Source organism: Arachis hypogaea, chromosome 13 (genome assembly GCF_003086295.3).
Source record: "Arachis hypogaea cultivar Tifrunner chromosome 13, arahy.Tifrunner.gnm2.J5K5, whole genome shotgun sequence".
Taxonomy (NCBI): Eukaryota; Viridiplantae; Streptophyta; class Magnoliopsida; order Fabales; family Fabaceae; genus Arachis; species Arachis hypogaea.
Window position 1 is genome coordinate 44,801,797 of NC_092048.1, and position 15,671 is coordinate 44,817,467.

The following is a 15,671-nucleotide window of genomic DNA, read 5'->3' on the forward strand; positions in this document are numbered from 1 at the left end:
GTTGCATGTGGGTCGTCCCTGGGTTCGTTTAAAAGAATTATTCTGGGATCTGGATTAAAGGTTGTGCTGGGTTTATTCCTGTCTAGCTTGTGTGTTGGTTTGAGATCTTTGCCATTTGAAGAGCGATGTTTAGTGATTGTATGGGATTGTGTCTTAAAAGCAATAATCTGTGAAAGTGACTCGAGATATTTTCTGACGATCCTACCAGGCAGGAACGGACATACGGGGAGGTGAGTGGAGATCTCGGTCTCCCAACTTTTAAAAAAAAATTAATAGTAATAAGTTATTAAGTATGATTTAATTTTTTAAAAAATTTATTTAGTATTTAGTTTAATATAAATAAAAGTCCAGTCTAACCTAAATATTAATGATTTCTAATATCTAAAAAGTAAGTAATGATATTAAAAAAATCTGAAAAGATATTATTACTAATATTTTTTAATTAAATAAAATTTTTAAATCCTATAAAGTGAAAAATTTTTTTTGTGAGCGTCCTTCTTGATTCATTTGGTATTAATTTTCTCTGTTTCAACTACTACAACTGAGAGATCTTTTTCAACTATGAATATTGTGAGGAATAACTCAGAAATAAAATGAAAGATAAATTTCTTGCTAATTATTTTTTAATTATATTGAAAAAAAGTTGTTAAAAAATTTGACACAGATTCCATTATCGATGAATTTTATGATACGAGAATCGACCACTTCGTTAATAAAAAATACATTCATATTTTTTTGTACTTTAAAATATATTTTCTATCGATATATTTTTGTAATATATTTTACATTATATAATTTTTTGTATAATTTTTTAATATTATATGTTATTGGCCATATGATAATATTTTTAGATTTGTTCTTGCTTTCAGGTGTAGCTTATGGGAATAACACAAATTTAGTGATGAAGATTCATAATCTATTAAACAGAGACTAGGTGATTCATTTTAATTTAGTTGTGAGAAGGCCAATTCCATTGCTGCAACCTTGGAATTCTCTTCTTGAAGCTATTTGTGGTGAAGCAGAAACATATTGAGACCTGAGTTTTCTTGGATTTTTTAAATAAATATTTTAAATATTTTATTTATTGGTATAGTTAATATGAACACAGTTTATATTTTTGTGTCGTATTACTTATTTCGTTTATGGTATAAATGAATTAATTATAAATATATCTTATTTAAACTGTAAATGAGATAAGATACAGATTTTAAACAAATAAAATGGATGAACTCGTGATACGTAAAAATTTTCATACTCAACATATTTGATTATAGTGTAAATGATATATATTTATAATTAATCTGTTTATATTGTAAATGAAATATGAGTATTTATAAATTTAAAAATATATTTTTTATAAGTATAAAAATTTAATATTTTAAAATAATAAAAAATATTAATAATTTAATTTGGACCGATATTTTTTATTACTATTTAGGTCGATTTTAATTCATTTGTATCTTATTTAAATTTTAAATTAATAACTTCACTACTGCTAACGTTTATTTGTATTGAATTTATTAAATTAGATTAATAACTTTTTCACTACAATTAACTTTTTCATTATTCGTAGATAGTTTTAAATCACTAATTTTAATAACCACTTTTAAATTCAATAATCCACTGCTCTTTAACGGATACATTTTTAATTTACGTTAAAAACGTCATTTTGTAATTGATTTTCAATTGATTTCCTAAAAAGTTGCTGTTAATTTCTTTCCGTTATTTTGCAGTTGATTTGTAATTGATTTTTTAAAAATCTGCCATTAATTTTGCCATTAATTTGTGAAAGGAATTTTGCAGCAGTAATTCTGATCACAAAAGAATAAAAAGAGAGAAAGGGAAATCGAAAAGTTAAAGAATAGAAATATTGAATTTAGTTTTCAGTGGAACAAAAATGAGTCATGTCAACAATAGAGTTTTTTCTCTCTACTTATATAACATTCTTAAAATCAGGATTAGTTCTCTAATTATCATAATTAATCATCCTTAATCTCAACACCCCCCTCAAATTCGAGCTTGGCCTTGGGACAACTTGATAAAATTCATTTTTAGGGTTTATCTTGTGCTTAATTTAGGGGATTTTATGACCTTTTACCCACATTTATTCAATGAAATAGCATAGTTTCATGATTGTCTCCTAATTTGTGCTTAAGTGTGAAAACATGCGTTTTAGGTCCTTAATTGCCAATTTTGATTCACCTTTGATTCCACTAGATGCCTTGATGTGTGTGTTAGTGATTTCATGTTGAAAAGGGCTAGGAATGGATCAAAGGAATGGAGAGAAAATCATGCAAAGTGAAGAAATCATGGAAAAGCAAAGATTTGGGATGAGATCAACGACGCGCACGCGCAGCAGACGCGTACGCGTGGATGGAAAATTGTCAAGCGACGTGCACGCGTGACGTACGCGTACGCATCGGTGTTCGCACGTGACTCACTTAAAGGCAATACGGTGGGGGCGAATTCTGGGCTTCCCAGGCCCAAATCCAACTCACTTCTGATGCTATTTAACCCAAGGAATGAAGAGGAATCAACACACTACTTCATATTTTAGTTTTAGTCTAGTGTTTGGAGGGAAAGTTAGTTTTAGAGAGAGAAGCTCTCACTTCTCTCTAGAATTAGGATTAGGTTAGATCTAGATTAGGATTTCTTAGATCTAGGTTAATTTCATGCTTTGATTTACTTCTCCTTTTGTAATTCTTCTTCTTCTACCTCTCCTCTCTCTAGTTTAGCATTTAATTCTTGTAATTCTCTACCTTTATGTTGATGCACTTTTCTTTCTTCTATTTCTCTTTTGATGTAATTGATGATTCATTTGTTGTTGTTTAATTCCTTGCAATTGAGTAGTGTTGATTTACTTTCTTTTTATGCCTTTTATGTGTTTGATAAAATGCTTCTTTTAGCTTTAGTGTAGATTTTCTCCTCTTGGCCTAGGTGGAGTAATTAGTGACTCTTGAGTTGTCTAATTCCTTTGTTGATTGAAGATTAGAAGTTGCTAGTTGATTTGAATGCCTCTAAAGCTAGTCTTTCCTTAGGAGTTGATTAGGACTTGAGGAATCAAATTGATTCATCCACTTAACTTTCCTCCATGGTTAGAGGTTAACTAAGTGGGAGTAAGGGACAATTTGTTGTCACAATTGGAGAGGATAACTAGGATAGGACTTCTAATTCTCATACCTTGCCTAGAGCTTTGTTAGTTGTTAGTTTATTTCCTTTGCCATTTATATTTCTTGACTATTATCTCAAAAACCCCAAACATACCTCATAACCAATAACAAGAACACTTTATTGCAATTCCTAAGGAGAACGACCTGAGGTTTGAATACTTCGGTTATTATTTTTAGGGGTTTGTTACTTGTGACAAACAAATTTTTGTATGAAAGGATTATTGATTGGTTTAGAAACTATACTTGCAACGAGAATTTATTTGTGAAATTCTAAACCACACAATTTTCCACTAATCACAACTCGCAGTTTGAACCTCAGTCTTTCAAATGTGGAGGTTGTCAAAGGTTTCGTAAGAAGATCAGCAACCTGGTCTGTCCCTGGAATATGCATAACATGTAACTGTTTTTTATTTATCTTGTCCCTGATTAATTGTACTTCAAGCTGGAAATGTTTAGTCTTGTCATGTAACACAGGATTTGCCATTAACAAAACAGTGCTTAAGTTGTCACAATATATCGTTGGAGCAGTTTGAAGCTTGACATCCAGTTCTTCTAACAAATGCTTGAGCCATTGTACCTCAGCTTCACAAGCTGCTACATTACTAAATTCTGCTTCTGCAGAGGAACGACTTATAGTTGGTTGTTTCCTGCACATCCAAGAAATTAAGTTAGCCCCAAAATACACACAATACCCTGACACCAACTTTCTATCTTCTAGATCTGCAGCCCAATCTGAGTCTGCAAATCCATATAATCTCATATCATCGCTTCGATGCAGGACTAAACCATAATGTTGTGTGCCTCTCAAATATCTTAACATCCGCTTTGCTGCCTTCCAATGAGCCAAGAGTGGAGAATGCATAAATTGACTAATTTTTACCACAGCAAAAGAGATATCTGGTCTTGTGATGCATAAATATTGTAGAGATCCTACAACAGTTCGATAAAGCTTTGGATCTTCAAAACTCTTTGAACTTGTCGACAACAATTGTATCGAAGAAACCATAGGGTTGGCGAGCTAGCTTGCGCCATCCCCAATTTTAACAATAAATCTGTAATATATTTGGTCTGTGAGAGATGCAAAGTTCCATTTTCAGTTTTGTGAATCTCAATCCCTAAAAAATAGCTTAAGTCACCTAAATCTTTTAATGAGAAAACAGTGTCCAACTTCTTAATCATGTCAGCCACACAATGTGAATTATTGCCAGTAATTATAATGTCATCCACGTAGCAAAGAATATAAATAATTGAATTGGTATGTTTCTTGATAAACAAAGAATGATCAGACTTGGCATTATTGAAACCAAAAGAGTGCAAAGTGGTGCTTAACTTGATGAACCACTTTCTAGAAGCTTGTTTCAAGCCATAGAGAGATTTATTCAACCTACAAACATGTGTGTTAGACTTTTCTTCAAAGCCAATCGGTTGTGACATGTAGATTATTTGATGTAAATCCCCATTCAAAAAGGCATTGTTGAAATCAAATTGCCTTATCACCCAATTTCGAGAAAGAGCTAAGCTTAAGATCAGTCTAATTGTTGTAGGTCTAATTACCAGACTAAAAACTTGTTCAAAGTCAAAACCTTCTTCTTGGTGAAAGCCTTGAGCCACTAACCTAGCTTTATACTTGTGAATGGATCCATTAGGGTGTCTTTTAATGGTAAAAACCCATTTGCAATATATAATTTTTGCATTTTCTGGCTTAGGCACTAAAGACCAAGTATTGGTTCTTTTTAGAGCTTGAAACTCTTCTACCATTGCCTCTTTCTAACAAGAAATACTGAGGGAAACATGAGCTATTTTAGGAGGTTGTTCATCACTAGTTTTAGACCAAATAAAAGAAAAAAACACTTTTGGTTTAGATGAACCTGTTTTAGACCTTGTCATCATAGCATGAGTATTGTGAGGAGTAATTGGTTGTGAATGGTGTGATGTTGTAGAGGGTTGAGTATTAGAGGATTCTATAGGTGAAAGAACAATGTCTATGCCAGAAGTGGGTTGTATTGGACCTTGTGGCTGTGTTGGAGTAGGATTGTGGCTAGGACCAATAGCATCCTCTAATTGATGGCTTGGATAGTCATTAGTTATGACAGAAGGAACACCTTTAATTGTATGTGAACTAAGTAGAGTATCTTGTTCATTTAAGGTGCATGGATTTTTATGAGTGGCTGAAGTGACATGTGGAACAACAGTAGGAACAGGGTAATTTGAAAAATAAAAGGAACTATCTGCATCCTTCTTAGTTAAGTCAAGCTCATTAGTAACAGATTTAGAGAAAAATAAGTAAGAATAAGGAAACTGAGATTCATCAAATTTAACATTCCTAGTGATATATATTCGTCCATTGGGTGATAGACATTTATAGCCTTTGTAATTAGGGGCATATCCAAGAAACACACACTTATGTGATCTATAGTCTAATTTATTCTAATTAAAAGGTGTAAGAAGAGAAAAACATGCGCTACCAAAGATTTTGAGAGATTGATAATCAGGTTTCTGTTTAAATAAGACCTCAAAAGGTGATTTTTGTAACAAAATAGGAGTTGGTAACCTATTTATCAAATAAGTAGCTGTAATAACAGCTTCATCCCAAAAAATCTTTGGCATTTGAGCAGTGGATAATATGGCTAAACTCATCTCTATTCAATGCCGATGTTTCCTCTCAGCTCTTCCATTTTGTTGGGGGATATATGGACATAAACGATGTTGAATACCTTCTTGTGCAAGATATGTAGAGAAAGCTTTAGAAGTGTACTCACCTCTATTATTTGACTGTAAAGCCTTTAATTTGCAATAAGTTTGGTTTTCTATAAAATTTTTATATTTTTATGAAAGCTGTAAAAACTTGAGATTTGTGAGATAGTAAAAAAGTACATGTATATCTGGAAAATGCATCAATAAATGTAACATAATACTTGTAAACAAAATGAGAAATAATAGGAGAGGGTCCCCAAACATCCGTATAAACCAATTGCAATGGTGAAGTGTAAACAGTTAAAGAATCACTATATGGAATAGAATACATTTTAGCTTGAACACAATTTTCACAAAGACTAGGCTTCTTATTATCAACACTTTTATCAAAAGGAATGTTACATTGTGATAAAACTAGATGTACAGTTTTGGTGGCAGTGTGTCCTAATCTCTTATGCCACAAATCAAAAGAAGGAAGAGAGATAAAGAAAGCTTTAGGACATGAATCTATTTGTGAATGATAAGGGACAACAATATTAGAAAATTGATATAAGCCTCATTGCCTAAAACCTTGTAGTAGAACCTTCTTGGTGAACTGACATTTAACAAGACAATAAAAGGCATGAAATTCAAAATAAACAAAGTTATCCTCAGCAAATTTAGATACAGAGATCAGATTCTTGGTTATATGAGGACAGTGAATTAGCTTTTGTAGAGAGAACCATCTTTTAGAAGATAAAGAATACAAAAAAGGAGTGTCCAACATTAGATATAGAAATACCTGTTCCATTACCTATCTGCACTTGTTTTGGCCCTGTGTATTCAGATGATGCAATCAAGTTAGATTGAGAAGAGGTTACATGATGAGATGCATCTGTATCGGGATACCAAGCTGGGTTAGCGACAGTAGATGGTGCAGCAAGGAATGCAGCAGGGTTGTAAAAGGTATTTGTAGGTGGAGGAGGAGTAGTTGCAATAGAATTCACTTGGGATGGAGTGGAAGCAGTCGATGAAAGAGAGTTATAATTGTTCATTCGAGTGTCTTAATTTTGTAATGGTGGGAGAATCTGTTGATCAAATCTATGAAAACAGTGCCAAGAAATGTGTCCAAATCGGCCACAAACTTGGCATTGAGGTCGTGGTTGTTGATAAAAGGACCTGCCACCTCTAAAAGGTCGACCTCCACCTCTCCCCCTTCCTCTCATTGGATTGCCTCTTACAGTATTTGACATAGAAGGAAAAGAGCTTTGAGCAAAATTAGCTTGTATAAGAACATTATCTGGCTTTCTGAACTAATTCATCATGTCATCATGAGTCAAAACAAGAGTTTGCACTTCACAAAGACTATACATTTCAGGTTTCGCATTAATTGTGATTAAAAGACTTTGATAGTCTTCATTTAAACCTTCAAGAATAGCTTTTACATGTTTCTCTGTCGAAAGAGGGTAACCTAAGGCTGCCAAAGAATCAGCAAGACTTTTAATTTTTGAGATATAATCTTGAGCAGACATACCATGTTTCTTGACCAATTTGAATTGTGCTTTGAGTTGTTTAACCCTATACTTGATGGATTTCTCGAAATATTCTTCAATCTTTCCCCCAATTTCATAAGCAAAGATGCACCCAACCATTTTACTTTTGATATCAGAATCCATAGATGCGAGCATCCATGAGTCGAGATTATAGTCGTCCTGCCTCCATTGTTTGAATTGTTGAGATTCAATCCCAACTTGCTGATTTGCCGTGGAATCAAATTGAGGAGAAATTCGTGTTGGATGGAGATGATCTTCAAGATTTTGTCCTCGAATGGCAAAGAGAGCTTGTTGTTGTCAAGTCTTGTGATTATTCTCACCAAGTTTGTCACTAATCGGGTGAAAGGGTTTCTGATTGAAGAAATTTGGGGAAAAATTGTTGATAATAGAAGAGGAGAGAGGAGTGTTGTTGGAATTGGAGTTAGTAGAATCTTCATTGGGGGAAGCCATGGATCAAACACCTGAAGCTCTTGATACCATGAAAGGAATTTTGCAGCAGTAGTTCTGATCGCAGAAGAATAGAAAGAGAGAAGAGGAAATCGAAAAGCTAAAGAATAGAAATATTGAATTTAGTTTTCAGTAGAACAAAAATGAGTCATGTCAACAATAGAGTTTCCCCTCTCTACTTATATAGCACTTTTAAAATCAGGATTAGTTCTCTAGTTATCATAATTAATCATCCTTAATCTCAACAATTTGTAGTTGATTTATTTTTCAAATTTTAAATATATATAATCTAATTCAATGGAATGAAATTGTTAATTTTATTTGAAGTGAATTGAATGGACTGAGGTGATCTTTATCTAAATTAAATTGAATTGAATTGATAATATGTAACTGTGAGTGTGAGTAACTGTGACTAACTGTGAGTAATTGTGAGTAACTTTTCGGTTTGATAAGTACTAAAGAGTTGATTCACCATGTTCATATTTTCGGTTCGGTAAGCAGAAAGGAGTTTAAAGAAAATTAGACGAATATATTCTGTTTTGTTTCCTAAGTACTACATAATTGTTTCACCGTAATTAAGATTTCGGTTCACCATAATTAAGATTTCGGTTCGCCAAGCAGACCAGCCGTGTTGTAGATGAAAAATTTGTCCCAAAGGTGGGAATGATTTTCAAGACACTAGAAGAAGCTGGAAAGTTCTACAAACATTATTCCAAACTTGCCATTTTTCTACCAAAATAAGAAACACGACTCGGGACGGAGACAAGATTAAGAATCAACTAATTGTATGCTCTAGAGAGGGGGGTGGAAATCAAAGATATCTCCAACTTTGAAGACAAACCTTTCAGCTGGGTTAAATTGTCCAGCCAGAATTTACGTACACATAATGAAGGATATTGGTCTTTGGACAATTTCCAAAGTTGTTTTGAATCACTCACATCCTTGTTGTGCAGACCAGGCTGAGATGCTCAAACAACACAGGGAGCTTAGCATGTTCGTGCGTCGCACCATCGAAACCCACGAGTAAGTCGGAATCAGACCGAACAAAACTTACCAATCATTTGTGGCAGCAGCTGGCAGACACCGTGAACTAAGTTTTATAGAAAAAGACGTAAATAATTACATCACAAGGGAAGTACAGAATATTTTCAAAGAAGATGATGCCAAAGAATTTGGGAAGTACCTAGTTAGAATGAAAGAGAAGAACCAAAATTTCTTCTTTGAGTTCAACCTTGAAGGCAATCATTGCATTAAACATGCATTCTAGGCTAATGCAAGAAGCAGGGCTGCATTTGATTATTTCAGAGACGTGGTTTCATTTGACACCACCTATAACACAAACAGGTATTCGGTTCATTCAAACATATTTTTGATGTTCAGTGAGTGTATATATTTCGGTTCACCATCTTGTGGTTGTTATTTATGCAGGTACAATCTGGTTTTAGGTTCTTTTATTGGCGTGAATCACCACGGCCAGTCGACTCTTCTTGGATGCGTGCTAATGAAAAATGAGGACATCCAATCATTCAAATGGCTATTTGAGTTTTGGTTACATTGCATGGGAGGGAGGCCACCAAAAGGTATTCTTACCGATCAATGCGCATTGATTCAAAGGGCAATTGAGTTGTGCATGCCAACAACAATTCACCGCTGGTGCATCTGGCACATTATGAAGAAGATTCCAAGAAAATTAAATGGCTACAAGGGGCACATCGATATTGAATAAGAGATGAGCCATGTTGTTTATAACTCTTACACAAAAGACGCATTTGACAGAAACTGGAACGATTTTCTTACAAAGTATGGCCTCGGAGGTAACAAGTGGCTTTCAGGTAATTGAGGTTTCAATTGGAATTATTTTAATGCTCATATTTTTTCCCCAAAGCATGCACTGTTTTCGGTTCACCAGACCTTATAGTTTTGGTTTGGTATACAGAGCTGTACGAGGATCGCCATATATGGATTCCGATTTACTTGGATCACCACTTTTGGGCCGGGATGAGAAGCACGTAAAGGAGCGAGAGTATACATTCATTTTTCAACAAGTTCATCACACAGAATAGCTCCTTGAGACAATTCGTGAAGCAATATGACAATTGCCTAGCAAGTAGAGAGCAAGCAGAGAGAGAATTCGATGCTACAGATTTTTACACCGTGATACCGTGTGCAACAAAATTAGCAATAGAGGCACAGTTTCAGCATGTATATACCCATGAGAAGTTCAAGGAAGTTCAAGCTCAATTTAGAGGTAAAGTGAACTGTATCACAAGATCGATGCATTCCACCCTAGGATTCACAACACATGAAGTAATAGAGCAGGTTTTCAACTCCACATTCAATAAGTTTGTCGTCACCTATGACACAGTATCACGAGATGTAAAGTGCCATTTCTTGCTGTTTGAGTCTAGGGGCATATTGTCCCGCCATTCCCTAAGTATCCTAAGCTTTGAGCGAGTGGATAACGTGGCACCGAAATACATATTGGAACTTTGGAGCAAGAACATAAAGATGAGGCATACACACATCAAGAGTAGCCAAGATGAACCTCTACTAGAGCCAAGAAGTAAGAGATTTGACGAATTGGTGTTTCGGTCACACAATATATGTGAATTTGCATCTGAGTCTGAAGAGTTGACCGGAATTTTGCACCGAGCATTTGACAAGGTCACTGTAGAGATGGAAGAATATCAAGGGAGAAGCAAAGGAAAAAAGTTTGTTAACCCACAAAGAGGCGACATTAAGCAATGTGAATGACCTTCAAAGCCCACCACGTGTCAAAACAAGAGGTCGACCCAAGAACAGACTTGGATCAAACCTTGAAAAAAAGATCTCAAATGCCATGAAGAAAAAGAAAAAGACAGCTCCAAGTGAGGTAAAATTGACTTGCTTTTGATTAGTTAAAAATTTAAATGTTCATTTTGCTAATACACAATTATGTCTTTTGTAGTTGAACCTTTTAGACTCCGGATCATCAATTCAGTCAAACTCCACTCTTTACAATACACCAAATATGAATTATCCAATAGAGGATTTTACAAGTTTTAGTTTTTATTAATGTAAATTCTTGTTCACCCATGAGCAAATTTCGGTTCACCATAGTTATAGCAGGTTTAATTTTTGAATGTTGATAGTCTTTAATGAATAGTCACTTTTTTTTGAAATTCTATATTGATATATGCAGTTTTTCGATTCGTCTAGTGTATTAATTTCTAAGTTGAATAATTAGAATTCGTTTTTTGGTTCATGGTTCAGAGTTTAGAGTTCAGGGTTTAGGGATTATGGTTTAGGGTTTAAGGTTTAGGGTTTAGGGTTTCAGGGTTTAGGGTTTTAAGGTTTAGGGTTTCTGGGTTCAGGGTTCAGTGTGTTACAAACTTTCGGTTCATCCCGTATATTAATTTCGGTTCACCGTGTTCATAGTTGAGGGTTTAGGGTTTAGGGGTATAGGGTTTAGGGTTTACGGTAGGGTTCAGGGTTTATGGTTTACGGTTTAGGGTTTAGGGTTCAGTATTCAGTGTTCAGGTTCAGAGTTCAGAGTTCGGGTTCAGGGTTTAGGGTTTAGGGTTTAGGTTCTAGGGTTTTAGGGATTTAGGGTTTATGAGTTCAGGGTTCAGTGTTCAGGGTTCTGGTTTTAGTGTTTAGGGTTTAGGGTTTAGGGTTCAGTGTTTAGGGGTTCAGTGTGTTTTTACCTTTCGGTTCAGCCAGTGTATTAATTTCGGTTCATTGTGTTTTTGGGGTTCATAATATTTTGGTAAACACCTTGCTTTTTTTCACTGTGAACCTGCAACAACAGTAGCCAGGCAATTCCACCAGGTATATAACAAGACAAGGAGTAATTCATCTTGAATCAGTATATACATTAACATTAGATCTATACATTAATATTAACATTTACATTAATGTTGACATATAAACATTCAAAAGAAGCAGTGTCTGCTTTTTTAAACAAGTTTAAATAAAATATTGTTAATTAGAACCAGTCAAACTGCACTGGTTTTGAGATTTACTTGATGTTTCTGAACCAGTTAAACAATTTTTTCTTTTTTCATGAGCCTCTTTTGTCTTGTTCTTTCTGCCAGCGTTATATTGTCAAGTTCGGATTCTAATTTGGATTCCGAAAAAAATTCTTCTTCTGAAGAAGAATCCATAACAACAACTTTCTTTTCTTCTTTCTCCCTTTTTCTTTTTTCTTTCCCCTTCAGAAAAGTTAGCAGAGTATTTTAGAAGCATCTAAAACGAGAAAATACAAAAACAATTAGGTGAATCAAAATGACCACAAACACTGAACCGAACACAACTCATATGATGAATACGTAATAAACATTCAAATATCAAGAAAAATATTTCTGCATGCACAATGATTCAAATCAACACATTACCATTGTGTCCGTTGCTTCCTCAGAAATCCGGTCGAGCATCATCTTCTTTGTCCAATAGGCCACCCACGGTGCTGGGGGAGCATCAAGTCCATCCAAGTGAGGGAACTTGGTTTCATGGAAGTATATTAGCATCAAAATAAAAACACACCCCTCAACGGACTGTTTCTTCCCCTTTCTCTTATTTTCGATTCCGTTCCTTAAGAAGCTGAGCACATGAAATTTTCCAATCCCACTGTCGGATGTTGTCCACACAAAAGATAGGTGGCTTATGGATCGCGGAGGCCATGCTTACCGTCGTCCGCAACAAGAAGCACTTCTGTACGAAGACAAAAAAAGTCCTGTGGAATTTTTTCCGGTTCTCCTCCCCTTCAACACTCATATTTAGGACAGACTTTGTCAAAGTCACCAACGTAACACATTTGAGGCTGTCAAATATTGCCTTGTCTTCCTCATTTAGTTTGCGATAGTCAACCTTTTTAGGAAAACGATTCCCTACAATATTTTAATAGCAACAAATGAGCCAAAAAGGTTCAGTTTAATTTGTTTATATACCAATGAACTGAAATTAAAGGTAGCAGTAAACCGAAATTAAAGGGAGCAATAAACCAAAATTATAGGGAGCAATGAACTGAAAATAAGCAAGAAGTGGAAAGTGTAATACCGCCGTGGCTTATCCCCAGTGCAACTGCTACCTTGGCAGGAGTTATGTATATTTTTCCATTGAGAGTTTTCAGGCATCCATGATACTCATCATAGCAATCAATCAATTCTCTTAAGAGGGCGTGAGAGACGTTCATTTCCGGGATATGTGCCAGGGCACCGAATCCCATTTCTTTAAATATATCTTTCTTTTTCTGACTCATATTCTTGAACACTGTTGCTAAAGAATAGTATTTCTCCATAAAAAAGAAGTACTGAATAGAGTAACAACCAATTTTAAAGCCCTAGTTACACTATCCACTGAACTGATTGAAAATAACAACAAATTTTATTCCAAACCCTAGTTATACTGTAAAAATGCATTAATAATAGTTCGATCTTCTAAATGAAGTAAATTAATCCAGTAAACCTAAAATGCAACTAGGAAAAATGCGACATTGCAAGATTTCAAGTGAACAGTAGTTTTCTCATACCTTTGGTAGTCTTTGTTGCTGTTTTCGTTCTTTTGTGGTTGTTCATTGCCAAATCTTCTCGCTATTCTTCTGCAGCAATGGTTTTCGCAGAGAACATGACTGAAATTTGAGTGATTTTGAGAGAGATTCGAAGAGAAGGATCGGTTTTGTGCGTTTTGAAGAAGGAATGTTTTTTTATAATGAAGCGCGTGGAAGTCACGTTTATTTTAGTGACGTTGGAGGCGGGTAAATTTATTTGGGCTTGGGTCAACTTGGGATTTAGGGTTTATGGGTTCAGGGGTTCAGTGTGTTTCAAATTTTTGGTTCACCCCGTATATTAATTTCGGTTCACCGTGTTCATGGTTGAGGGTTTAGGGTTTAGGATTTAGGGTTCATGGTTTAAGGTTTTAGGGGTTTATGGTTTACGGTAGGGTTCATGGTTTAGGGTTTAGGATTTAGGGTTTAGCATTCAAGGTTCAGAGTTCAGTGTTCAGGGTTCAGGTTCAGAGTTCAGGGTTCGGGTTCAGGGTTCAGGGTTTAGGGTTTAAGGTATAGGGTTTAGGTTTTAGGGTTTAGGGATTTAGGGTTTATGGGTTCAGGGTTCAGTGTTCAGGGTTCCGGTTTTAGTGTTTAGGGTTTAAGGTTCAGGGTTTAGGGGTTCAGTGTGTTTCTACCTTTCGGTTCACCCAGTGTATTAATTTCGGTTCACTGTGTTCTTTTGGAGTTCGTAATGTATTGGTAAATACAGTGATTGCACACTGAGAACCTGGAATAAAACAGCAGCCAGACAGTTCCAACAGATATATAAATATTAACATTTGATACATACATTGATATTAATAATAGATATATACATTAACATTGACATATATACATTTGAAAGAAGCATTATTTTCTTTTTTAACAAGTTAAACAAAATATATACAACTACTATATGCATTGTTTGATACATACATTGACATATATACATTTGAAGTATGCATTTTTTGCTTTTTAAACAAGTTAAACAAAATATTGTTAATTACAATTAGTATATGCTATTTGCTATCTAAATCCCCAGATGTGTATTTACAATAAGGGCTGGAGAGGAAAGCAGATGGCTTGGTGAGTCTTATTGCTTCAGATTTCGAAATCACTTGGTCTCTGATTTTGTTCATTTTATGCAACAGAAGATTTGGACCGTATTGGTATCTGAAGTCATCAATATCTTTTTGCATTTCAATTGAAATGAATTAGTTACATAAGAAATGAACCCAAATGAAATAAGAACAATATCATTCAAAGCCCTAATCATACTGTAAAATGCAATCACAATAACCCTAAATGCTGAACACATTAAATATCAAGTAAATCAAAATCATATTAAATAACAACAAATTCCATTCAAAGCCCTAGTTATACTGTAAAAATGCAATCATAGTAACCCTAAACCTTGAACAAATTAAAAGGATGCCACCGAACCGAAAAACATTCACTTGGTGAATCAAAATTATAATACCCACCGAACCAAAAATTGTTTATGTGGTGAATAAATGGTGATCAAATTTTAATCAACAAGAATAGTATTTCTGCATGAAAAAGAACTATTAAACAGAGTAACAACTAACTTCAAAGCTCTAGTTACAATATCAACTTAACTTAATGAAATAAGAAAAGAAAGAAGTTTATTAATTTAGAAAGTACTTACTTGTGTCCAAGCTTTATATTTATATCTCTTCCCACTTTTTTATTTTTTGTGGATCTATTGTTTCGAGCCATTTCATCACGAATATTCCACAATCATAGCTAAGCGAGAATTGAGTATAATACGATCAATAGTATAAAAAATAAACACATTAAAAATAGCACTATAGAAGAGAAAGATTCTTACTCTGTACGTTGACCATTCAATTGGATATACTCTGCTTCCTTTCCCATTCCATTCTCCATTAAGGGTTCCGTCCCAGCGTAGACCCTCATCTGGAAAATTATTAAACCTTGAAAGAGACAAAAAAAAGTAAATAAATAGAACCAACAATAGTTAACCAAACTCCTCTCATCTACAGAATAATTTGAATAATTTACAAGAAAATATCTTACAACAAATTTGTTCAGTTCCTTTCTCGAATCAGGTATATCTTCTGGCTTCTTGTTGATAGGGTCAAGGACATATAATTTCTTTTTGTTTACATTAGCAATCCACAACCACCAATGTCCTCCATTGCAAATTGGGACAAATAGCTGAAGTTTCGGAAAATTATAGAATATTTCAGTCGAAACAATAGCAAACAAGAGAATTATCAAAGAATTGTTAGATATTACAACTTACAAATGGATGCGACGATGCAAGTTTTCTTTTGT

General features: G+C 34.5%; 1 protein-coding gene across 1 annotated transcript; it reads left to right on the forward strand.

Moving 5' to 3' along the window:
* Positions 1-8,729: 8,729 nt before the first annotated feature.
* LOC140177586 (protein FAR-RED IMPAIRED RESPONSE 1-like) lies at positions 8,730-10,597 on the forward strand. The gene is made up of 5 exons (XM_072210716.1): positions 8,730-8,840; positions 9,111-9,187; positions 9,272-9,423; positions 9,620-9,675; positions 9,902-10,597. The coding sequence occupies exons 1-5, from the start codon at positions 8,730-8,732 to the stop codon at positions 10,595-10,597; spliced, it is 1,092 nt and encodes a 363-aa protein (XP_072066817.1).
* The last annotated feature ends 5,074 nt before the right edge of the window (positions 10,598-15,671 follow it).

What these genes read in the sequence shown, in the direction of transcription:
- LOC140177586 (XM_072210716.1), top strand. Translation starts at nt 8,730, where the DNA reads ATGAAGGATATTGGTCTTTGGACAATTTCCAAAGTTGTTTTGAATCAC. An exon ending in ACAGGGAGCTTAGCATGTTC is followed by an intron (nt 8,841 to 9,110) that starts GTGCGTCGCACC and finishes CATGCATTCTAG; the next exon opens with GCTAATGCAAGAAGCAGGGC. An exon ending in GGGAGGGAGGCCACCAAAAG is followed by an intron (nt 9,424 to 9,619) that starts GTATTCTTACCG and finishes CGCATTTGACAG; the next exon opens with AAACTGGAACGATTTTCTTA.